The sequence below is a fragment of the Sycon ciliatum genome, chromosome 12, assembly GCF_964019385.1.
Source record: "Sycon ciliatum chromosome 12, ocSycCili1.1, whole genome shotgun sequence".
Taxonomy (NCBI): domain Eukaryota; kingdom Metazoa; phylum Porifera; class Calcarea; order Leucosolenida; family Sycettidae; genus Sycon; species Sycon ciliatum.
Genome location: NC_088654.1, coordinates 20,786,024 through 20,811,764, shown reverse-complemented (window position 1 = coordinate 20,811,764; position 25,741 = coordinate 20,786,024). Strand labels below are relative to the sequence as shown.

Here is a 25,741-nt window from a genome sequence, read left to right as displayed (position 1 = left end):
GAATCTCAAGCACGCACACAGAGTGCACCCGACACAACGAACACCTACTCAGTTCATATGGTTTACAAAGTTGAATGCATGATAGGATTAAATTAACGGGAAGAGAAATAGAAAATCGAAATTGTCTTCATGCCATTGCAATAATAATCACAACCACTGAACACCGCGTGGTTGACAGCTCTATCTGCTCAGGGGGTGCATGCATGCGTGCACAGCACACCCACACGTAATGAGTCTGAAGCACATGTAAGTACGTAATATTAGGACGTGACGTGGCAACGTGATACTAGTACAGCACACACTTTGCTATCACCCGTTATGAGCCCTCTGGTTTCATTCCACGTAGAGTAGCGATGTCATAGAGCACTGTGTTATATTACTACCACCCCGCATCATTCTATTTCCTATTTTTATTTTTCTCCTCAGCTTCTTCTTCATAAGCTGTTGACGGAGACTCCCTCGATTTAGGCTAAGGCCTGTGGAGAATCCATAAATACAAAATACAATACAAATACAACACCGTATCGATGTCTGACGCTAGCTCTGTCGCCTTGTGTATTTACGGTAATAGGGACAAGTACGGGATAGCGCCAGTCGGAGGTCCGTCTGCCATTGAGCTAGCGCCAGACATGAAATTGTCGGAGCAACCAACGAGCACCTAATATATCAGTAGCGAGTGCTATCCCGAGCATTATGTTAGCATTACGAAAGCATAGACAGGATGCGTGTTACAGGAGACCCAAGTTGCTGAAGACCAGAAGTCATTGCGGATAACGCGCAGAAAAACTAAATCTGCAGCCTCTTTTGCCGTCGGACAGGATGTTACTGAAGTAACGTCTTCTGCATAGCTACAGGAATAAATATCTATAATATATGATGGACCCAGCAGCAGGCCTGTTTCTATAACGGGTCGGTTTGGGTGTTCTCCCTATAGCGGGTCGGTTTGAGTCGCATATATGGACAGCTCAGAGTGCAGTGCAAGAGGTGCATATCGTATGCCTTATAGACACAAAATAATAGCTAGCTCAGAGTACACAAGCAAAAAACCAGATGTAGAAGGTCAACTAAATAAAGGAGAACTGAAGATCAGAGGATCAACTAAAGGTTATGGTTACGCAATGCATATCAGAATATTCCCGTAATCTAAACAATAAATGCCGTTGCGCTCCACGTGCAGTGCAGAATCTACACATGTACAGAGTAAACACGCATGCGTGTATTTAGGAAGGAGATCAAACACCTACTGTTTCGAAACAAGGAGTTACTTCGTTTGGTTTCTGGAAGCCGTGGAAGTTGACCGCCCTTCTCGGTCTCGTGCCTCGATGGATGCCTGGGTTGGTGCGTTCCTGACATGACTACCAGCAAAGGAGCCGACTGGCGAGTCGTCGGTGTCGACAATGTCGTACAAGCGGAAGAAATTCTCTCGACGCAAAGCAGCTACGCTCCCCCTATGCCACTGCGTCATCAGTGCCGCTGTGCCGGCTGCTCCGCGTAGGTTTACAGCTTTCTTGTAACGCCCTGCTGTAGGGAGCCGACCCGTTATAGGGGCCGACCTGTTATAGTGACCCACATAATATGTATATATATTATATATTTACGGATGGCCGCTTACTGAAAATTAATGTTTTTTTGTTTTTGTTTTCTTAATGCTGTATTGTCAGGTTCTACCAAGACTGCACAATAGCAGGAGAATCTCCTCACCAATGGGTGACATCTGTGTAAGTTTCTTGTTCAGTGAATGTTCTACATTATGTCTCTCACAAACTCTGTCTCTCTACTCCACGGCTTGCAAAGCTTGCGGGAGCGAATGTACATAATTATAGACCAATTGGTGTGCAGAATCTAGGATGGGAAACCGTCAGACGTCATTCATGCAGGTGCATTCACACAGGCATGTACATGCTTGTTTAGAGGTAGGTAGACACTCCTCTCCTAGAGAATTCCATTCCGCAAGCCTCCAGTGTCGTTTAATTACTCCATGAAATGATTTTTAAATCATTCCCGCAGCTATGCAAAACACGTTACTTCAGTAACGTCTTCCGCTAGCCAGAGTCCACAGAGCTTTGATTCCGTGTTTGTTTGTTTGTTTGTGCCATCGGCATGCCTGGCGCTATCCCGTACTTGTCCCTTACCGTACCATCAAGGACAAAATTGGCATGCCTAGCGATATCCCGTACCTGTCCCGTACCGTACCATCAAGGACAGCATCAGCATGCCTGGCGCTATCCCGTACCTATCCTGATCTGCACCATTAAAAACAGCTGGCCACAATATCCAAATAGGGCTTTCAAATGCAAAATCATAACGTGAAGCAACGTACTGTAAAACGACAAACTTTCGCGAGCGATTAACTTTCGCGACTTTCGCGAGCAGTGCCGAATCGCGAAAGTTTGACACGCGAATAAGAAATTTGTACAATCATGTACTACACGATGCGTCCATGATCGATCGTGCACTGTCTGTACATGCACTGCACAGACTCTGGACTAGCACTGATCGATGCTTGCACGGCTACAGTCCGAAGCCCGCAGCTGTTGAAAGTTACGTACCAACACTAGTCTTCCTAGTTGTCGTTGGAGTACGGCGACTTGAACCAGAATGGCAGAAGAGAATAAAACGAACAACTGGAGAGTGCCTCAGTGTTGTGGAGAGTGTTGTTTAACTTGTTGGAGTGTTTAGCCAGCTTGCTGCTGCGTAGATTTCAGTATTGTACTACTCGAAGAAGTCTTCTGAATTATATCGCCATTAGTATCGCAGTGGCTCAGCAGTTCGAAGAGAAAGTCTTCCGATGATCCCTTTTCGAAAACGCCATCCTTTCTTGAAGTACTAGTACTCATCTTATGATTATCTTTGATTCCTTGATTGACTTCTCTCATTCTTCGTGCACTCTGCGTCCCATCACTCCGAGACTTCGTATAATAAATTTCTTGAAGATGTTCAGTGGAAGGTAAAAGTCGCTAAAATTTATCGCCGCTAACTGGTCAAGTTTGCCAAAACGCTAAATTTAGCCGCCGCGAAAGTTTGTCGTTTTACAGTATGCGAAGTGTATCAGAGAATACACGCAGGGCGATAGTGCGGGTTCGAATCCCAAGTTATGTCTTGAAAAAAAAGAGGAGAAATGAAAAATTTATAACATCCCTATGCTTTTTTTGCCTTGGTCATCAAGGTGGTAGGTAGTGTCGTATTACCCCGAATGCAAAGAAAAGTTGACTCTTGCTGGGCAAAAAAGCATAGCGTGGGCCCTGAGCTTCCAAGCTCTCTCGTTAAAAGTAAAGTGAGCGCACTCCTACCACGAGAACAATGCAGCAATATTTTTTTTAAAGATTTGAACATCGTTTTCATATGCCTATCATGGGAAATCATCGTCACAAAGAGTGCATACTTGCCAACCATACCGGTTTTCCTGGGATTATACCGCGAACCTAAGGTCACTACCGGCACACTGGGGCTTTTGACTTTGATCGAAAAACTACCGGTATTGGCACTGAACCATGAGTGTTCATAAAAATATTGTTTTGTGGTGTGACAAGGGCACATGCGGCCCTGAAATTCACAGAATCACAGGGGGGGGGGGCGCTCTGACAATAAAGAAACTCAGATTTCGTCCCCCAATGAGCAATGGGTTAGATATGAATAAAAAGTGCCAAAAATTGCGCAAAATATGCAAAAAATAATCAAAAATTGCCCCAAATAAAGAGAAAATGGCCGAAATTAGCGAAAACCAGGAAAATACAGGAAATGAGAGAAAAGCTTGGTCACCTGTTTTATGGTACTGTACTCTTTTGATTTCTTGGTATTGGGTTGTGTTGTGTTCTTGGCTGCTTTCCTTGCAAGTATTCGTGTTCTCACTTGTTTGTGGTGTCCTTTGGGACTGTCCCCTTTTTCTCACCTCAGCTTCCTACCCCGCATTACCTTACCCTCCTTGCGTTATATGTTAGAGTGTTCCCCAGTGCAACCAATTGCGCGGATAGTGCCTCCACATCATGTAACACCCTCACCTAGTGAAATTATTGGTGACGGACTCCCCTGGCTGGCGCTACTCTTTGCATTTCTTCCTTGTGAATGTGGCAGGTGAGGGTGGTGTATCCACTCTACTTGGCCCTCCCCCTTCCATGCACATACCTGGGTCGGTGTTTGATAAATCTGACTTCAGGGATGCACTATTCCCGTAGCTATGCAAAATACGTTACTTCAGTAACGTCTGGCGCTAGCCAGGGTCCACACAGCTTCAATTCGGTGTTTGTTGTTTGTTTGTTTGTGCCATCGGCATGCCTGGCGCTATCCCACACCTGTCCCGTACCGTACCGTACCATCAAAGACAACTGGCCACAGTATTCAAATAGGGCTTTCAAATGCAAGATCATAACGTGAAGCAACTTGGAAGAATGAGTATGTATGCGAAATGTATCGGGGGAATGCATGCACAGGGCGATAGTGCGGGTTGAATCCCAGGTTATGTCTTGAGAAAAAATAGGAGAAATGAAAAATTTATAACATCCCTATGCTTTTTTTGCCTATGTCATCAAGGTGGTAGACGATGTCGTATTACCCTTGAATGCAAAGAGAAAGTTTGATGTAGCTAATCAACGAAAAAACAACATTTCCATCAATGCTAATAACATGCATGATGAGCTAGCTAGGCAAAAAAAGCATAGCGTAGGGCCCTGAGCTTCCAAGCTCTCTCGTCGCAGGATGGAGTTGCATTGTCCTGTGTGCAGTCGGGGAGATGTCCTATCTAAGATATCGCCCTCTGAATGAGTCTGATTGGTTACCTGCCCCAGAGTTGTCATGGAAGGGTCGGTCGCTCACACGAGATGAAAAGAAGTGCTGCGTGAGCATTTTTGAATGTATGTGGAGGATGCACGATCGTAAGGCCACAACAAAAAGATTTCGTGTTTCCGGTCGGCACCCCCCGAAAAAATACGCCCGGTCGGTCGGAAAATTATTATTTTTTGGTTTGAAAGTTTATTTCCCTGCTGTATTCATCATGTTCATAGACATGAGCCAAATTGAGAAAGTTTGGATCAGACACTGGTGATACACATTATACATATTTACACATGGAATATGGAGTAGAATACCACCGCGGGACGCAGTAGCTGCTGCTCCCAGAAGCACATCGAATGCCGAGGGACGGTCAGGGCACGGTCGCTTGGCAGCAGGAGCTACGTCCACCAAGCGAAAATCCAGGAAACGGCATCCAAATTCGTATTTCGACAACAAGGCCGACAGTGTCAGTTACCTCTACATCTTTCCACGTTCCTGCCCCACCATTGCTGCTTGCTGTAGCTGCGACAATCCACTCTAAAGACGTGACGTCCTCAGGCAAGCGAGGCTGCACTTCCTCACAAAACAACTCCTTCAAAGTGGTTTCATGGGAGACGCGAACTATCCTTTGCTGAAGAAGACACTTCGCACCCCGCCAGCACTGGACACAAAGCGGGCTGCTCTGAGCAGCCATCGTCAGCACTGGGCACAAAGCGGGCTGCTCTAAGCAGCCATCGTTCTTGGCGACCTTTTCTCCAGCTCCGGAATTTTCGTCTCTGCATTCAGTCAAACTTTTATTTCGGTTCGAGCAAAGCAACACAATGCTTTCAGTGTTTTTGCTTGTTTTTCTTTGTTTTTTTTGTACTTGTAAACCAAAAAAAATTCCATAATTTTTGAAAAAACGGACCCGGTCGGCCGACCGGAAACACGAAATCTTTTTGGTGTGGCCTAATGGATTTCTTTCCGAATTGGTCAAGTTTGAGGGAATAGGCGGAGAATATCAGACATCGGCGGGGATTGAGGTAGTGTAAATTCGATTTGCCATCGAATACCCGACCGAATGGCCGTTTTCGTTTGGGGATTTCATGTTGGGTTTCTCGTAGCCACGCGGCGCTTCTTTGGAAACGATTGGTTCTAATTTTGAATGTTTTGCCTTTGGAATGTTTCTTCACGCCCCGTGCGTTCATTTCGCCCCAAACCTGGTCATGCAGAGGAGGAAGACGAGGCAGCAGGCGCTAGGCCCGTAAATTACTGCCTGGAAGATATTGTTTGGCCAAAGCTTGCTGTTGGCGTTTTTGATTTCTTGGATACGACAGCTCTTGGCTAAAACTGGACCTTGGACGGTCTTTCTTGGATATCAACCCAGGTCGTGGTGGTCATGGACGTATCGCCATCGCTTTCAGCCAGATCCTTCTGCTGCCTGAAACCAATGGTGAAAGTAAAACTTTATCGCAGCAGCAGCTACTGCCACTGAAAGTGCGAACACAAATTGCTTCGCCAATCCTCTTGTGCACTTGCAATTTTCAATGCGACCAAAACGATTCGCTTGCCAGTTCCTTTGTCCAGGCGTACTCCACAACGAGGAAAATAAAATTCGTGAAAGCAAGAGGCAAGATACGAATCTCGACTCGCTTGAGGCAAGCCGCCAGGAGAACGACAACTAATAATTACTTTTGAGACGAAAGGCCTTCGTTGCGTTTGTTTTGAGTGCGACATGTTCATCTTCCTCGGACGCGACACAGAGTTTTGAGTCACGTGTCTCGATTACTATGGGAACAGCATAGTATGTATGCTGGGGCATGCTGGGTTCCGTGATGTCCTATCTAGGACATCACCAGGACTGGTGTGTGTGGAAAGGAGATTAGTTTTGAGGGGTATGCCAATGTCGATTTTCCGTTCAGAAACCTTTCCGCGGGCTTTGCACACTCGATCTACACTCTAAAGGAAACTTACCTGCAAATATTTTTTTGCGAAATTGGAGAGATCGATTCGCACAACTTCTCAGATATGCTCTCTTGAGTATCAATACCTACCCTGGTATTGATTATCAGCATTCCTGGGCGTATATGGGCATGGGTGCTGTCAATAGTTTTGACTTCACCTGACTGGGCGTGTACATGGAAGGTGGCTGTAATCTCGAATGTGCTTACACACAGGCTTTACTGTGACAACCCTGGACACAAAAAGCAATGTCCGCTTAGCCTTATCCAGCTTTCTTTTGCCTATTTCACCTGGTACAGACTGTTCAGGCGTACTGGATGGGATAGCCTTCCACACGGGTTTAATAATTGTTTGGAGAATCTAATCAACCTGTAAGTATGTAGTTGCAGTAGGGCTCTCTTCCAAGGCAGCAGTGGTGACAGCTGTGGTTATTCGTCGTCAGGCGAAATTACTGGTCAGTCGGCGACGCGCATTTTTCACAAAAATTTGCGTTTCACCTGCTGGGAGAGTATGCGTGTACTCGAGTCTCATCCTGAGCACGTTTTTTTCTTCTTTTTTTTCAGCTCCAGTATAGCTGTATTTTTCATTGCAAAGCCGTCCTCGATTGTTGTGTTCGTTGTTCAAACGAAGTGGACATTCAATCATGAAGGCAGAGGACATAGGAGCCTGATTGGAGTTTCTCGTGGCATAGGACGGCCACACAGAGACACTTTGGGATTTTCTGAATATAAAATACCGTACGCACAATGCTGAGATCAATTTGTGCGATATCAAATTGTATGTGATCTACCACATTGAGCAGAACGGGATCCAAACACGAGCTTACCGACGGTTAGGCTGCCGACCTGACTGGACAAATGATCCCTGGCTTCACCAGACGCCAGAAGTCGGACACAATGTCCATCTCCAAAAAGAACTCCATCTTCGTCGTGAAAAGGCTTGAAATACTCAATATTCAACCGAGATTCGCGGTCTCACCCTTTCTCAGATCGAATCATTTTTTGTTGTAGCAGTTGCAGGGCAGATCCCCGCCACTACTTCAACAGAAGATGGCTCCAAAGCATGCCTGGAACAAGCCATATCGAGGTTGCAAGCCACCCCTCTCAGCACTTTTTTTGAAGAAATTCGAAATTTCAATGGTGGAAGATATACTATGAAGAGAATTTCAAAAAGTATGTTTCGCAGAGCGATCGTTCAACCTACGTCATTCAAACTTTGCAGGATAGTTCAGACGTACATGCTAGGCATGGAACCACAGAAGATGATATCATAGCTGACACACAGAGTAACACACACAGCAGATTCGTGTGCACATAATTATACTAAATTAGTGGACGTCGTCATCTTCTTCCCGCTGATCTCAAATGTACTATGACGTGCAATTTCGGCTGACGGTTGCATTCTTTACTCTGGACTCCATTCTTTCGCCTGCTGTGATTCACACCAACAAGACCTGATGAGAGAATGCTAGACTGAATCAGACTTAGCCATAATGACCATACAATGCAGCAGTTTTGTACATGGGCAAGCACACCTGCATTTAGATGCTGCAAATTGGACAGCCAAACTTGGAGAATTGCGCAGCAGATGGTGGTTGGTTGGTTGTGATGGTTGAAGGCAATGTTGAAGGGGAGCCTTATTATGGATCAGTGTGTCTTGCCGTCGTCAGGTCATAGGAGGCAGAAATCAGAACATCGGAGTAGTAGTTACAAATACAAAATAACTAAAAGCAAGGTTGTTCATGTACAAAGCTGTGCTTGCTTGCCGTGGGTGGAGTGTGAGCTAAGAAAATTGTGACAAACCGAAACCGCAACGTTAATATCCTACAAAACTAGTGTTGAAACGATCTCACCGGGTACTCGTTAGCTCGCTCGCAAGAAACTCGGCTCGTTTAATAGGTCAGCTCGTTTGCACTAACGAGCACTGTATACCATACGGTGTACCCACGACATCGACAGTCAGTGCCTGCATGGCATGTCGACAGGTAGCTTGAGGCCTGCACAACAGTGCAGTCACACTGCAACTCATGTGCTAGTACATGTACCAGTACATGCAGCTACACTGCATGCACCAACCGTGCTTGAACCACAACTGGCACAAGTGGTGGCGCTCAAACTCAAACTGAGTCAAAAGTGAAAGTCTCTGGAACTGGCCGTCACTGAATGCCCGCAGTGCTGCACACTCTTGCACTGTTCACCAGATCACACAGTGCTCAGTCTGCTCATGGGTAGCTAGCAAGTAGATTTGCTCTTGCCACACCACTTGCAAAGTTGCAGTTGCGGTTGCAGTTTTCGTTTGTTTGTTTGAAGTTATATTTTACGTCGCAAACCAAACGGGCATTCATGCCCAGCAGTCATGCACACAAGTCCTAGTCCTACTGTTGTGGACATGGAAACCCGGTCGCATGTCTAGCGGCCCCAGGGCGCTGGCCATGCAGCCGTGGATAAGCGGTGCACACAGCAGCACGATGATGGCGAGCAGGAAGGAAAACGGTTAGTCGCCAGGCCACACTATGTCTAATTGACGAGAGACATTTGGACGTCCAAGGCCACTGAAACGTATGCGACGACAACAGCCCACTTTGTTGATGAGAATTGGAAGCTTGTGCCCGCCGTCTTCCAAACTGCCCACTTTCCGGAATCCCACACTGGCATCAACATTAGCCAGCAGCTCAAGGGTGCTGCGGCGCGATTTGCAATACCAACTTCGCAAGTAGTAGCGGTTGTGCACAATGAAGCAGCGAACGTTAAGCTGGCAGGTTAGTTCAAAGTATGCATGTTAGCTTTCTCTATTCATGGTGTGACAATACAGGGTACCTCACTTCGACAATTTGTGACAATATTGTTTTATTGATTATATTTGAATTGTACTAAGTGTGAACTGTGCACTGAGGGAGAATATTTTGATCCAATGGTAAACATTAGTTGTGCAGGGACTAAATTCCTGATTGGCATTTCAACATGCACTGTTCAAGCATATTATAGGGTGCTGAACATAATCAAGTTATGACAAAGGGCTAATACATTGCTTTTGTCTGGTGCTTCTGTCTTCTGTGCCCTCAGGCAGAATTCTCCGGGAATGCTTGGAATGAGCAAGTCTGGTATGTGCTGCACACCATCAAGGATGCTCTGGACAAGAAGCAGCTGTGTAACCTACTTGCACGCTGCCGCCGTTTGGTGCGCCACATCAAACATTCAGCACTGAAGACCACGCAGCTGGCTCAGAAGCAGGCACTACTGGGCATAGTAGTGGCAAAGAAGGTAATCCAGGGCTGCCCCACCAGGTGCAACAGCTCTTACCGTATGTAGGCAAGACTAGTCGAGCTTCAGTCGCCCCTCCAACTGCTGCATGCTAATATGTCGGACAAGGAAAGAAAGCAGCTGGAACTGCCACCCACCTGCTGGGAGACTGGCAAGCAGCTGCTGTCTATTCTACGCAAGGTCGATTCCATTACGACGCATCTGGGAAGGGAGAAGTACTCCACATTGTCGTGGTATCTTACCCTTCTGGCTTCCCTGAAGACGGCCTGCATCAAAGATAACGACAGTGACGATGATGAAGGCGAAGAGGAGCAGCTAGCCGTGTCGTCGTTGAAGCACATTTTTCAATTAACTATTTTAGAGACAACGATCAGGTCAGAGAACTCACCTCAGAGAACTCACCTTAAGCCTCCTCAGGCAGTTCATTCGTGTCCGTTATAGCTTCTCTGATTAGCTGTAGAAGGTGCTTGCCCATTTGTCGCCGGACGACCACTGAAACAATATCTTGTAACAATGCTGTTGCAACATGACACGTCTGAAACGAACCTGCTTTTTTCAAAGCTGCCAGCTTTGCTGCCGCTGTTGGAAGGAGCGCAAGCTTTTCTGCTACAGTATCTGGAGTGCTCCATAGTCAAGGGAGTGCAATGCTGTCCACCAGCTGTTGCTTCTCTTGAAGAGTATGGGCTTCCTTCTGCTGTCGCTGCCTCTCCTTCTCTATCATTCTTTCCGGCTGGAATCTTGAATGGCCTGGCTGCGTTGCTGGTACAGCTGTCGGTGGTGCTGGGCTCCTGCTAGAGTGCTCTTGAACAGCTCTCTTCACCTCAGCAAGGATTGGCTTCGGAGCCATTCCCCGGTTCGGTTGCAGCAGAATAATACGATGCCTTCGATGGCGATGGTGGACGCGTTTGGGTTTTCACGTTGCAACCGGTCCAGGAGAGCAAAAGCTTGCTCGCTAGCCACATTTGTTGTGCGGACACTCGCTGTTGTGGATTGCTGCTGCGCTGGCATGTTGCTGAACTTGCCCCCCTGCAAATGGTCAGCCAGCAGCTTCGTGGAGTAGTTGCGAATGCCGACACAAGCAGTTCTAGAATTACTTTTTTCCACGCTTTCCTACATGTGTACTGAGTGCGAAAAAAACATTCCTTGAGGGATAATTGGGCAAACTCTTGCAGTGTGGTGCCTAGAAAAATAATTTAAAATATACAATTTTGCGATTTTGCGGAGTTTTTTAAAAGACACACATCTTCAGGAAATATTTTCATTAGAATGCCATCTTTCTTGATGCTCTACTTCGTTCAGGGATGTCTCTTGAACAAAACTGGTGCATTGGGGAAGTACTACTAGCTTTGAATTCAACTATTTTATAGTTTCAAAAGCTTTTCCGGGTTGCAAAATTTACGTCAAATTTGTTAGAAGGAGGATGAAATGTAAAAATAGGTCCGAAAATGTGCATGTTTTACTTCTTTATGATCAAGTCAGACCCTTACTGAGCTGGGAAAACAAAGGTTTTGGAGTGGTATCTGGGCAAAATGTTGCTGAAATGGACCATTTTCTGAGAGTTTACAATGGACATTCTTTTGTCTGTGTTAAAAATGCTTCATTGCAGAACTTTGACCACAGGATCCATCAAAACCTTTAAAGAAAATGATCTTGCCAATCTCGTTATGCTGGAAAGGTTGTAAGTGGATTTGTTGTATCAGCCTGACACATTAGTTTATGCACAATGCCAAAATGTCTATGTACCAAAAACAACTATCATTCACACTGCCTCTTAATGTCCGCCTCCCCGATTTTCATCAGGGCCATGGCGGCTTGTAATCTTCCTCTTATCTCTCATGATCACCCCTCTGTGCTCTTTCTCTGTCCGTATGTCTGTCTGTCTATCTGTCTCCATCCATCCGTCCATCCGTCTGTTCACCCGTCCGTCTGTCCTTTCATCCATCCATCTCATCCATCTCGGAAAAGTACTTTTAAAGGCAGCTCAATAGGAAAAAACTTGGTCCAAAGATCGTTTAGTTTTACTTTTCCTTGCTTTCCTACATGTGTACTGAGTGCGAAAAAAACATTCCCTGAGGGATAATTGGGCAAACTCTTGCAGTGTGGTGCCTAGAAAAATAATTTAAAATATACAATTTTGCGATTTTGCGGAGTTTTGTAAAAGACACATATCTTCAGGAAATATTTTCATTCGAATGCCGTCTTTCTTGATGCTCTACTTCGTCCAAGGATGTCTCTTGAACAAAACTGGTTTGGGGAAGTACTACTAGCTTTGAATTCAACTATTTTATAGTTTCAAAAGCTTTTCCGGGTTGAAAAATTTACGTCAAATTTGTTACAAGGAGGATGAAATGTAAAAATAGGTCCGAAAATGTGCATGTTTTTCTTCTTTATGATCAAGTCAGACCCTTACTGAGCTGGAAAAACAAAGGTTTTGGAGTGGTATCTGGGCAAAATGTTGCTGATATGGACCATTTTCATAAGTTATCGGACATGTGTATTCTGCATGTGCGTGTGTGCACATGCACATGTGTGTGTGTGTGCCGCGTGCGTGCATGCATATCCGTGCATATACGCATATGTGTGTGTGTGTGTGTGTGTGTGTGTGTGTGTGTGTGTGTGTGTGTGTGTGTGTGTGTGTGTGTGTGTGTGTGTGTGTGTGTGTGTGTGTGTGTGTGTATGTATACTGCCTAACTCAGTAGCGTATCATCTCCACTGGAGATGGGTCGTCGAAGGTCAAGGTCAATGCATGTGTGCACGCATGCGTGTGTGCATGCGCACGCATGTGTGTGCATGCTCATGCATGTGTGTGCATGTGTACACTTATGCACTTGTGTGCGCGCATACACATTTTGTTTGCACGGTTATAGTGCTGAGTCTAAAACTTGAGGCACAGATGATATCTAGATGCTGGTGCATTCAGGCCTGTCATAATACTGACATGAACGACTGTTCAAATAGCTTTGAATGGAGTATCTACGAGTAGAGAACCGTGAGCTACCAACCACCATTCGCGCACATCCGGTGTTTAATGTTGCAGCTCTGAAGACGTACAATGCCAGCACAATGCCAAAGCGGACTCAGCCTGCCCCACCCCCATTGGTAGATGCGCACTCGCCACATCGTAGAGAAGGTGATCTCCCACAGAATAAGAGGAAGCCGCACTTGGTACTTAGTGAAGTGGAAGGGGTATGTTGATAGCACCTGGGAGCCAGAGGAGTTCTTGCTCACAGCGAGAGGCAAGGACGTTGTGGAAGCAAGGACGTTGTGGAGGCAAGGATGTTGTGGAGGCAAGGATGTTGTGGAGGCAAGGACGTTGTGGAGGCAAGGATGTTGTGGAGGCAAGGACGTTGTGGAGGCAAGGACGTTGTGGAGGCAAGGATGTTGTGGAGGCAAGGATGTTGTGGAGGCAAGGATGTTGTGGAGGCAAGGATGTTGTGGAGGCAAGGACGTTGTGGAGGCAAGGATGTTGTGGAGGCAAGGATGTTGTGGAGGCAAGGATGTTGTGGAGGCAAGGACGTTGTGGAGGCAAGGACGTTGTGGAGGCAAGGACGTTATGGAGGCAAGGACGTTGTGGAGGCAAGGATGTTGTGGAGGCAAGGACGTTGTGGAGGCAAGGACGTTGTGGAGGCAAGGACGTTGTGGAGGCAAGGACGTTGTGGAGGCAAGGACGTTGTGGAGGCAAGGACGTTGTGGAGGCAAGGACGTTGTGGAGGCAAGGACGTTGTGGAGGCAAGGACGTTGTGGAGGCAAGGACGTTGTGGAGGCAAGGACGTTGTGGAGGCAAGGACGTTGTGGAGGCAAGGACGTTGTGGAGGCAAGGACGTTGTGGAGGCAAGGACGTTGTGGAGGCAAGGACGTTGTGGAGGCAAGGACGTTGTGGAGGCAAGGACGTTGTGGAGGCAAGGACGTTGTGGAGGCAAGGACGTTGTGGAGGCAAGGACGTTGTGGAGGCAAGGACGTTGTGGAGGCAAGGACGTTGTGGAGGCAAGGACGTTGTGGAGGCAAGGACGTTGTGGAGGCAAGGACGTTGTGGAGGCAAGGACGTTGTGGAAGCAAGGACGTTGTGGAAGCAAGGACGTTGTGGAGGCAAGGACATTGTGGAGGCAAGGATGTTGTGGAGGCAAGGATGTTGTGGAGGCAAGGACGTTGTGGAGGCAAGGACGTTGTGGAGGCAAGGACGTTGTGGAGGCAAGGACGTTGTGGAGGCAAGGACGTTGTGGAGGCTAGGACGTTGTGGAGGCAAGGACGTTGTGCCTCTTGCACAGGGTAGACATACTACCTCTGACAAGCGAAACTTGGCGCGTTTTTTTTTTACTTCAAATCACTCGAAATAAGTCAAACTAAACTTTATACTTCGAAAATTATGATTGACTCACCAAAATACAACTAACTTTGCATTGCTCAACAAGAACATGATCATTAGAGACACAAGTAACAATTAATCCGTCAGGCGAAATAGCACGTCATCGTACATTTGAGACCAGCGGGAAGAAGATGACGACGTCCACTAATTTAGTATCTGTGCACACAAATGTGCTGTGTGTGTGACTTTGTGTGTCAGCTATGACATCAAACCCTGTGGTTCCATGCCTACCGTGTAGGTCAGAACCATCCTGCAAAATCTCAATGACGTAGGTAGAACGGTCGCTGAACGATTCTCCTTGGATTCAGAGATCGCAGCTTCATGTGGATAGGAATTGTTCCTGTAGTGAGACAAAAGTGCGACAAGAACGGATTCAGTTGCAGCAAGTACCTCTGCTGTGATCGGTCTGGAAATCTCGATGTCGCGTGTGTGCTGTGCTCGAGCCAGGATGTCGATGGTATTCATTTACGCCGCCACTCTCCAGGATGCCGTCAGGCGAAATAGCACGTCATAGTACATTTGAGATCAGCGGGAAGAAGATGACGACGTCCACTAATTTAGTATTTGTGCACACGAATCTGCTGTGTGTGTTACTCTGTGTACATGTGTGTCAGCTATGATAATTATCATCCCCTGTGGTTTCATGCCTAGCATGTAGACTCTACGTCTGAACCATCCTGCAAAGTTTGAATGACGTAGGTTGAGCGATCGCTCCGCGAAACATACTTTTTGAAATTCTCTTCATAGTATATCTTCCACCATTGAAATTTCGAATTTCTTGCTGAGAGGGGTGGCTTGAAACCTCAATATGGCTTGTTCCAGGCATCCTTTGGAGCCATCCCCTGTTGAAGTAGTTGCAGGGATCTGCCCTGCAACTGCTACAACAACAAAAAATGGGTGCCTCTGATCATGTTGTCATACAAGGCAACATACGACCCCAGCAGCACACCACCCACAGAAACAATAATACAAATAATAATAATAAAAATGAGAGCAGTACTACACAGCAAAGCACCTCCAGCACATACTGGTTGTGGAGCGAGGAACGCATTGCGTCCCTGCGTGAAGCTCTTGCTACTTGCAATCTGCAGTACGATCCACATCCCACTGACCCTCAGCCAGTAACCTCATTCTGGAACTTCTGGAGAGACCAGATACTGAAACTAGCCGTGCACCACTGCCAAGTGACCAGAAGCAAGTCCAGCAAAAATTCTACGCCCACTCGTCCCTGGATGACGAAGGATCTCCTCAGCCAGATCAAAACAAAGCACAAACAGTTCCGCACCTACAAGGCGACCCAACTAGACTCAGATTGGAAACTGTACACAGCCCAGCGTAACCGAGTAACCGCTCTTTTGCGACAGGCTAAGTCCGACTTTGTCCAGCAAACAACGTCAACGGGTACAAACCTCCACCGTCTACTGAAGCACCTGAAAAAACCGCCTAAGCAAAGAATTCCCACACTATCGACAGCCAACTCCACTGCAGCCACGGCTATGGAGAAGGCAACAGCTCTCAACAAGTTCTTTATCTCCCAAAGCCAACAGTCCATCGACAAGACCACCTGTACTACACCAGACATCAACACTACCCCTGACATCAGTCATACTCTTAAATTTAATACAATCGCAGCAACAGTGGAAGAGGTCGAGAAGCTTCTATGCAGTCTAGACACTGGCAAGAGCCCAGGCTTTGACAACATCCCAACTCGGCTCCTGAAAGAAACTGCAAAGGAAATCTCCCCATCTCTCACTAGTCTCTACAATCTGTCCTTCAGAACCGGAGAAATACCACAGGATTGGAAAGACGCAACTATTACACCCATCCCCAAGTCGGGCAACCCCTCCCATCCTACCAACTACCGACCCATCTCCCTGCTCAGTATAATATCAAAAACACAAGAAAAAAATAGTCCACTCTCGTCTGTACAAGCACATAGCACCGCACTTACCCTCCAACCAATCCGGCTTCAGGAAACAAGACGGGACCGAACTGCAACTCGCGCGGATCGTCCACCAGATATCCACAGCTAGGGATGCGGGGAAGCATGTTGTAACGTGTTTTTTCGATCTCAGTAAAGCCTTTGATCGTGTATGGCATCAAGGCTTGCTGAAAAAGCTGAGCCACTATGGTGTCGACGGCACGGCTCACAATTGGCTCGAAGCCTACTTGACAGGACGCAGACAGCGGGTGCAGGTTGAAGGCACAACATCCGCCTTCATACCAATACCAGCAGGAGTGCCCCAGGGCTCGGTCCTGGGACCACTTCTGTTCCTGGCGTACACCATTGACCTGCCCACTGCCTGTGAAAATGCTACAACCTCGTGTAGCCAGTTCGCGGACGACACCGCACTAATTGCCATTGCAGGCAGCTACATTGAGTGTGAGGCTGCGCTACAAAGAAGCGTCGATGCCACAGCAGAATGTCTAGAGCGCTGGCACCTGCTAGTCAATAAAACGAAAACCGTCATCCTCCCCTTCTACCATGCTAACCGACCCCCACCACGACTACCCGAAATAAAACTTGGCCAAACCCTATTAGAAACAGTAACACAACATCGTCACCTCGGCATCATCTTTCAGCACGACCTAAGATGGTCAGCCCACCTTGACTTTGTGCTGAAGAAAGCCGTAAAATCTTTTAATATTCTCTTTAGGCTCAAATCAACTCTACACACTAAATCACTCTCTCATTTACAAAACGTATATCCTGCCTATAATTGAATATGCATGCATTGCTGTCACCTCGCTCTCAATCGCAGCCCTTGACCGTCTTGAGCGAATCCAGCGCAAGGCGTAAGCAGAGCGACCAGAACGCCTGCCAAAAGCAGAGTAATAACCATCCTCTGCTACCAGTGTAACAGGTTTAATCGAACTTGAAAAGTAAGAGGTCTGGTGGAGCGTGCCTCGACCAGTTATATGCAAAAGGTGATAGTATACATGTGGCAATGGCGCCAATGAAGGTGCTAATAGACAGGCGTAAGACGCATGAGGTGCGAGGGAGTGTAAAGTTATAGCAAACAGGGGAAAACTGTTACACTACCTCTAACTAAGTCTGAGCTATGTGCCACTCACCAGCTTGTCACTTGGCTTCCTGCACCCGGTGGCATTGAGCTGCATGTGGGTTCTACCTCGTAGCCCTGTGAAGTACACGTGGAATTAGTTGTGCTACCAACGCAAAACAACAACAAGACACACGCCAAGTCAGAGGTAGTAGCTGCATTGGAATGAATCGCTGACCGTTTCTCTTGTCTCCAAAGACTGTTATTGCATTTGTGACTTTCGACAATTGCGTTTGAATAGGTAGGGATATTTGTACGTGCAGTATGAGCTTTTTCTACTTTCTTGTGCTACATTCAGCATGTCCTTTGCGCCTTTTGCTGTGACTATGCTGCCATAATTATAACCTGTGCGTTGGCTTGAACAAATTACTCTACTTCAAGAAGTCTTCTGATCTGTTAAACAGGTGTATGACAAACACACTACACGGTACCATTACGCGCCGAAAGTCGCATTGCAGTGGAAACACCTGAAGTTGTGTGTTGTTTTCGTGCAAACAGCAACCACGAATTGAATACGAAATATAACACTTTTCATTGTTCTCTTGTAAATACGGCCTAAAAAGGAATTCCTGTCAACCTTGATATCTTTTCCTTGCATAGGCATATTAACAATAATGGACTGACAGAATTGCCGGGTAGCCTGTTCAGAGACCTCATCTCTCTAACAGAGATGTAAGTGCACTTGAAGGAAAAGCCGTCTTTATGGAACTGCTGGAAACACTCCTTCTGTATTAACGGTGACAGTATAATGCCATTGAACCTGAGGGGTGATACCACACCAGGCACTCGTGACTCCTGACCTGTAGATCGATGTAGACCCTCTCACTCTATCTATCTATCTATCTATCTATCTATCCAGCCATCCATCCATTCATCCATCCATCCATCCATACATCCAATCATCCACCCACCCACCCACCCACTCATCCATCCATCCATCCATCCATTCATCCATCCATCCATACATCCAATCATCCACCCACCCACCCACCCACTCATCCATCCATCCATCCATCCATCCATCCATCCATTGATCCAGCCATCTATCTATCTATCTACTTCCTCTCTCCTCTCTCTCCCCCCCCCCCTCTCTCTCTTTCTCTCTCTCTCTCTCTCTCTCTCTCTCTCTCTCTCTCTCTCTCTCTCTCTCTCTCTCTCTCTCTCTCTCTCTCTCTCTCTCTCTCTCTCTCTCTCTCTCTCTCTCTCTCTCTCTCTCTCTCTCTCTCTCTCTCTCTCTCTCTCTCTCTCTCTCTCTCTCTCTCTCTCTCTCTCTCTCTCTCTCTCTCTCTCTCTCTCTCTCTCTCTCTCTCTCTCTCTATCTACTCTGTGTCTCTGTGTCTCTGTATCTCTGTGTCCCTCTGTGTGAACCTGTTGCTACTTGGTCCGCGTCAGTGATATTGTCGCTTATCTTTCAGCTTTGTTTATATGTCGCCAATGCTTACTTGGCAGCCCATTTCATCCCAATCTTTGTTAGCAAGTTAGTTTACTAGCGCCTGAAAGGTCTAGCTAGAGTTCGAGTGGATTTCTAGAGCGACGGGTGGGTGATTTTGATTGATACAGCGCCGCATCAAAATAGATTATTTTGTTACGCTGTGCAGGCAAGAGCAGCGCAAGCCACATGAAAGTAATCTGTTTCTCGGAATCAGCTCCATTTTGCTGAACGGCCGAGATCGCTCACCTCAGGGATCGCTCGTCAAGCTGAGATCGCAGCTCCCTTACCTCCAGCTCAACGCTCGGAGTATCCAGAGCATCGTGGAGATTTGCAAGTACTGTACGCGTCGGCGTCGTCGTTCAAAATAAAATCTTGCAAAGAACGGCGTCTGATTCGAACCACACATGCTGTCGTGCCGCCCACGCGAAGTCCTATAGAGAAGGCGACCGTCACGATCGACTTCTCTTTAGAAAATAGCCAGGCAGCGTAGAGGAAGAGAGATGAGCTTGCAAAAGCAAGAGAGTCGATCCCGAGCAAAAATATTTGTTGCCAGCGCCGAGAGCAGCGAGGAGGAGGACCGAAAAAAGTAGGAACCCTTCCTTGGACAATAAATTCCTCACAGCTAGTTGTCACTCTATACCTTACCGTCCATCGTACCAAGTTTTATCACTTCAAGTGCACGAGATCATGTCCAAAGGCGAAGTTCAAATTGTCGAAAGAAAAGCGACAATATTGCTGACGCGGACCAAGTACTTCCTCCGCGTCATCGAAATTGTCGCAGTTTGATTTTTGATATAAAACGGGGTACTTACTCACCAGCACTCGAATCAGAGGCAAGTAATCGGACATAGGCGATAGTCATCAGTATAGGGTGACGGCAAAGTTCTATTTTCTGTTATTGGAAGCTGGAATTTTTGAACAAGACGCAATTTCTTCGCTGATGTCGCTGCGATGGTAATTTCGACTCGCTGAGATCAGTCAGGCGTTGCAGCCTGCACATTTCTCGTGCTTATGGCCATTCACTCAAGCCTCATCACTGTTTTACCTTAGCTGGGGTGAGAATGACTTTGTGGAACAAGTGGCAGCGCTTGGAGAAACATCGAGGGGTCAGCAAACTAAATGCCTGCAACAGCGATAAAATTTCTCTGGCTGACACACACATGATTGTACCTGCAAGAGCCGTGTAGACTCTACACGTAGTGCTAGTGATGCACGCGCAGGTGCCGTACCATGGTATACCAGTGATGCTGAAAAAGAGGGCGCGCTGGACGTGATGGTACACTTACCTGCATGAGCTGTGACCACACAGCTAAAATAAATGGGCATGCCACGGCTAAAAAAAGTTCATTTCAAGATTGAGGTGATTCTGCCGACGGTAATCAACCGACCTCGCAACGATCGTGTATTCTTACTAGGCTTCGTTGGTGGTGAAGTAGAAATCATCCAGAGCTAGCAGACGACAAGCATAGCAGCTCTTGTCCTGTGGAGAAAGTCAAAGCGTTTGAGATGAGGCGCGACCAACTTTCAACCTTCCTTGAAATATTTCGGCACGATATTTTTGCGTCCATTGACATCAGCGACGACGAGGACTTCATCTCTGCATGAAAACTCTCAGTCCAACTGTCCTGGAACGTTACTCTAGTCTTCAGACTATCATACTGTGTAGTAAATTTTGAATGGCTTAGCTTATAGAGTTGTCAGTAACAAGTGACAAGTCACTAGTCAAACTGCGACAATTTCGATGACGCGGAGGAAGTACATTGTTTGGCTCATGGCAACCATTATCATTTTTGATTCCGGAATGAGAATGCTCATTCCAGCATGTGAGATGGAATGATCATTCCCCAAAAATTATCATTCTCAGAGATTCCCATTCTGGAATGGGACCAACCTAACTTGTTTTGACCAAACAAATTGGCAAGAATGATTCCTAATGATTCCCAGTAATTCCCATTTTGGAATGTGACCAACCAAACGCAACCTCAGCTGTAATGTCCTTTTCACAGATCAAAAATCAGCCTACGCATTGTCGTGGAACATCGATTTTCACGGATGGGTGCATGCACTCTATCAGCGCTGGACGCAATGGACAACGGAACAGGTTAGGTGAAACGACACTTTTTAGGGGGAGACGAAGAGACAGAGACCAAGACGAACGGAGCGACTACATTATGGAAGAGAGCAAGAGAGCGAGATCGAGTGAGGGCGGCAAGATAAAGGGCCTGGGTTGCTATAGCAAATACGGGCGCACAAGTAGCTACAAGGCCAACGGAACAAAAGGTGACAAAAGAAGACAAAAGGTTAGTACGACGTAGTATGGGGTGTATGCAGGCCAGCTTGGAAAAGGTTATAGAATGTACGGGAGGAGGCATCTAACAATAACATACCTTAGCATATTCAGGGTACCTGTCTAAACGAAATCCTCCCACCGTTTGGCAGGTATGTGTAGTAGTGGTTGCATAACTGTGTCTTTGATTTGTCTTTTCTTGTGCAGAGAGGCATATCAGAATAGATTAACTACACTACCAGCAGAGATCTTTCAAAATACGACAAAATTGTCAAGATTGTAAGTGTGTCTTGAGAAAAAGAAGTGGAAAGTATCTCCTGTTTTCGCTCGTGTAGTCACATGTGCATCAAGCTGAGTCTGCACTTCCCCAGCTGGTCTCGTCCACAGTGGTGGAATCTGGCAAAGACCACTCCTTCTCTAACCTGCCTTCCTCTCTTTAGGAATGGCACCTAGTCAGTGAATGGCTGATGCTATTGAACATAGCCGGCTGGTACATTAGTCAGCGCCTGCCGCACCTAGGCCAGCACACGGCAAGAACTTGCCTCAGATTTGCAATGTACATTTTTTACTAGCGAGACAGTGGTTGAGCTCCTCGAAACTCCTCGAAACTCCACAACCTCACCCAATGGGAGAGGTGGATTAGTTTCGAAGAGCTTGGAAAAGCTATGTCACGTAGTGCATGGAGATGGTCGATCTGATCGTACGTCATAATCGCCATGAAAATTCCACTGAAAATCTCTAAAAATGATAGAAACCGTTCTAATGGGACGCTTCAACTAATCTCATTATAAAATTTGTTTGAACAGTTGATGAAGACAATTCGAACGCGCCCTTAAAATCTGAGATAAAAGTCGCAGTGTGTATGTTATAGGGAAGGGAGAGCCAATTAGAATAGGCAAGAAACAGGGGAGATCAGAGAAGAACACATGAACGAAGTCGGAAAGCGAGACCTGGTTACGGGTATATCGACTGCGGTGGAACCAATGATACTTTTTTTAGGTGGTTCAGGATTTTGAGAAGAAATATTTTGTGTGTACAGGGGGCATGCAGGAACTGAAGGCGAACAAAGATACACAGGAGGCAAATCCTTCTCTCCAACTCGTGCACCAGCTGAGACATCTAGAGTCATATCACATACTGGTGGTACGTGTGTAAACGAAATCCTGCCATCGTTTGGCTGGTATGTGTAGCAGTAGTTGTATAACTGTGTCTTTTGTTTGTCTTTTCTTGTGCAGAGATTTACACCACAATTGGATAAGTAGCCTACCAACAGAGCTCTTTCAAAATGCACTAAACCTGGTTTATTTGTAAGTGTGTAAGAAGAGAGAGAAGTGCAAAGTATCTCCTTTTTTATTTGGGGCAGTCTAAGGTGCATCAAGCTGAGTCTGCCAAAGACTGCTCCTTCTCTAACCTGCCATCCTCTCTTTAAGGATGGCAGTTAGTTGGTGAACGTTTTTTTAAATCTTTTTATTCTCACTTTACTTGGGAATTCCCAACAGGCCACGGCCGTTCAGCCGCGGCCATCTAATAACATGGCGGCGATTTTACTGCTAAATCGCACATTTGTACTTTACACGTTCGATTAATGAAATTGGCATGGTTTCAGGTGGATCCTTTCGAATCAAGTAGAATCAAGTAGGTGACCTTAGGTAAATCGAGGTTTGGGAGTCCCGACCGAACGTGAACCGACTTGAAAAGAGCCAGAGAGTCACTGATTATTGACATGACCATGGAATGAAGAGAAGGATCGTGATGGCTGCCGCTTTCCTCGATGCCTTAGCTGCGGTGACTGGGTGGCCTGGACCCGGGCAGTATTCTTGTTAGGTGCTGCGAGGCAATTGCTTCGAAATGTTTCATGGGCGCAGGAATCTGCCAGAAACGCTTCTCCAGAGAGTTGAATTCCGCATGGGTGCTCTCTTAGCCTTGCTCAGCGAGCAAACCAAGGCCAACACGGAGTCGGATCATAGCTGGCACGGCATGCATCTCTAAAGGTGCAGCTATTAGGGGTGACGTGCCATTTGTTTCTCTTCACGATCTTGTCTCGTAAAAGCTCATGAAATGTTCGATGTTTCATGTTGCTGCTGAGCTTTGCTGAGTCCTCAGAGTACAATGGAACTGAAGAAGCAGTGCAAGTCTGAGTGAGCTACCTGATAATGAAGAAAAAGGGAATGAGCAGGAGTCAGCAACTGCCTGTCATCTGAAATTCTCAGTCCAGTCACACAATGTCACTCCTGCTTAGTTTGCTTGCACATAACCTCCGAATTGTGGCCAATGACAACTTGCTCATAGCCTTGCCGAGCTACGTAGCTGAGCTGGCTTTTGGTTGTTGTGGCCTTTTGCTCGGCTGCTTCCTCGTTAGCTGCCTTGCTGCAGTTTGGCGTATAGCATGACCCATGCCATAACTGCCTGCTGCCCTTGGATGCGTCAGACGCTTCACTGATCAAGCTCTTATTAGCTGGCAGGTCTAGATGCAACACTGGCACAAGTTAGCCCAGTGCAAGGTCGTTTCCACAAGGAGTCTGACGCAGGACATAACGCAGTCCTGTACTGAACTTTAAACAGTGCCTTTCTCCAATGTTGAGTTACTGTCATGCACTACGTATGTGCTCATTTCCCTGTTATTATTGCTGTGCATTGATGCTTCGAAACGGTAATGGCATATTGCTATCCATGTTATGCGCGCTTGTGTGTGTATTTGGTTGTGTGTGTGTGTGTGTGTGTGCGCGCACGCGAGCGCGTGTACGTGTGTGTGTGCACAGCCACGGCTATGAGTGCAGAAGAAAGCCTTTCTTGCTGTGACTCCATCCCATATGTGTGTGTGTGTATTTGCCTGTGTGTGTGTGTGTGTGTGTGTGTGTGTGTGTGTGTGTGTGTGTGTGTGTGTGTGTGTGTGTGTGTGTGTTCCATATCCTCGGCTAGGGTAGACTGGATAAAGGCAAAGGCACAGGCGGCCACAGAGTCGAGATTCAATGGAGCGATTGTATGGAAGTGCATCCATGACCTCCAGTCTTGTACCCGGGGCCTCGCCCCTGTGCGCACTTCCGCCGTGCTGGATGAGAACGGTAACATCTGTAGTTCACCAGAGGAGCAGAGCCACCAGTGGGGAAGACACTTTGACGGTGTCCTCAACGTGGCAAGTGCATGGAATCGCAATGCCCTGGACAACATCCCACAGCGACAGGAGGCTGATCATCTTGCTGAGGCGCCGACTCTCCGTGAAGTCAGCCGCGCTATCTCCCGCCCACAGAACGGCAAGTCTGCTGGAGCCTCTGGCATCCTCCCTGAGATGCTAAAGAGGGGTGGCCCTGACCTCACCGCCAAGCTTGTGGAGCTGTTTGGCGATGTGTGGCATGCTGGGGTGGTCCCGCAGGAGTGGGTGGACGCCACGTTGGTCCCCATCACAAAGAAAGGGGTCATCGAGTGTGTTTCGGAGTTCCGGTATCTGGGATCTCTCCCTCATCGCGGTGGCCGGTCGACACAGGACATCACTGCTCGGATTGCGCATGCCTCACGTGCTTGTGGCGCCTTGCAAGGAACCATCTTCAGCAATCCTGACCAGCGCCAAACTTTTGGAGATGTGGGGTGACACTGATACCATCTGCGTGAAGGTCGCACAGCGTCGCCTAGAGTGGCTGGGCCATGTTGCCCGAATGGACAGTAGCCGGATGCCGAGACAGATCCTGCTTGGCTCACTTCCCACACGCCGCCCAGCACATGGCCCTCACAAGCGCTGGAAGGATTGCGTTGTCTCCGACCTAAGAGTTCGTGGCCTCGCCAAGGAATGGTACCCTATCGCCTGTGAGTCAAGCGCTGACTGGCGGACTATGTACGCCGAGCCTGTGGAGAATGTGCCTCAGCCTGACCCAGTGGTATGTGCGGATTGCAATCGGTCAATCTCGCGCCCTGGAGATCGTGCTCGCCACAAATGTGTGATTGAGCGGGCAAAGCCGATTGCTGAGCAGCAAGGGGCTTGCCACTGTGGATATTGTGGGCGTTGGTTTCGAAGCAAGGGTGGTCTAGCCGTTCACCGCTGTTCCGCACCTCAGCCTCAGCCTCCCGAGCCCCGGCAAGTCTATGTGCAGGATGCCTGCTGTGCTGTGCACTGTGCTGTGTGTGACCGCTGCTTTCGGTCTGTGCAAGGCCGCGGTCGTCACCGGTGCTCGAGGACTGGCCCGCGCCCGACTGCCCATCAGAGTAATTCGTTCAGCCATGTATGCGTGTGTTCTCGCCGGTTCCGTTTGCCCCACCATCTCCGGCGTCATCAGGCTGCGTGCTCCATCTTCCTCTCTGATGCCCCTCCGGGGCCCATGTGACCCCTGTGGCAGTGGCTCTACAGGACAGGACAGGACAGGTGTGTGTGTGTGTGTGTGTGTGTGTGTGCGCCCACGGCTATGCGTGCAGAAGAAATCCTCTCTTGCTTTTGCGTGACTTATGTCTGTTTTGTCTGACTAGAATTACTCACAGTTTATCTCCCTGCACTGATAATGTTCTCTTCCAACTGTTACAATCATAATATGACTTGTCGCAGTGCCGGTCCTGTTGTTACAGCTGTGACAGTTGGTGCAGTTGGTGTGAATGATGAAGAAACTTGGCGAACAGTTGCAGTGATGGTTGATGTGGAAGCAAACT

General features: G+C 47.4%; 1 protein-coding gene across 1 annotated transcript in view; it reads left to right on the top strand.

Annotated features, from left to right (window-relative positions):
• The window catches only part of LOC135828061 (uncharacterized), a 148,092-nt gene that overhangs the window by 45,958 nt on the left and 76,393 nt on the right, over window positions 1-25,741 (top strand). The window contains exons 3-10 of the mRNA XM_065340494.1: window positions 1,662-1,718; window positions 7,008-7,079; window positions 11,575-11,646; window positions 17,994-18,065; window positions 21,320-21,391; window positions 22,348-22,419; window positions 24,188-24,455; window positions 24,646-24,981. Coding sequence (XP_065196566.1) covers window positions 1,662-1,718; window positions 7,008-7,079; window positions 11,575-11,646; window positions 17,994-18,065; window positions 21,320-21,391; window positions 22,348-22,419; window positions 24,188-24,455; window positions 24,646-24,981 — 1,021 coding nt within the window. The remainder of the gene's footprint in view (window positions 1-1,661; window positions 1,719-7,007; window positions 7,080-11,574; window positions 11,647-17,993; window positions 18,066-21,319; window positions 21,392-22,347; window positions 22,420-24,187; window positions 24,456-24,645; window positions 24,982-25,741) is intronic.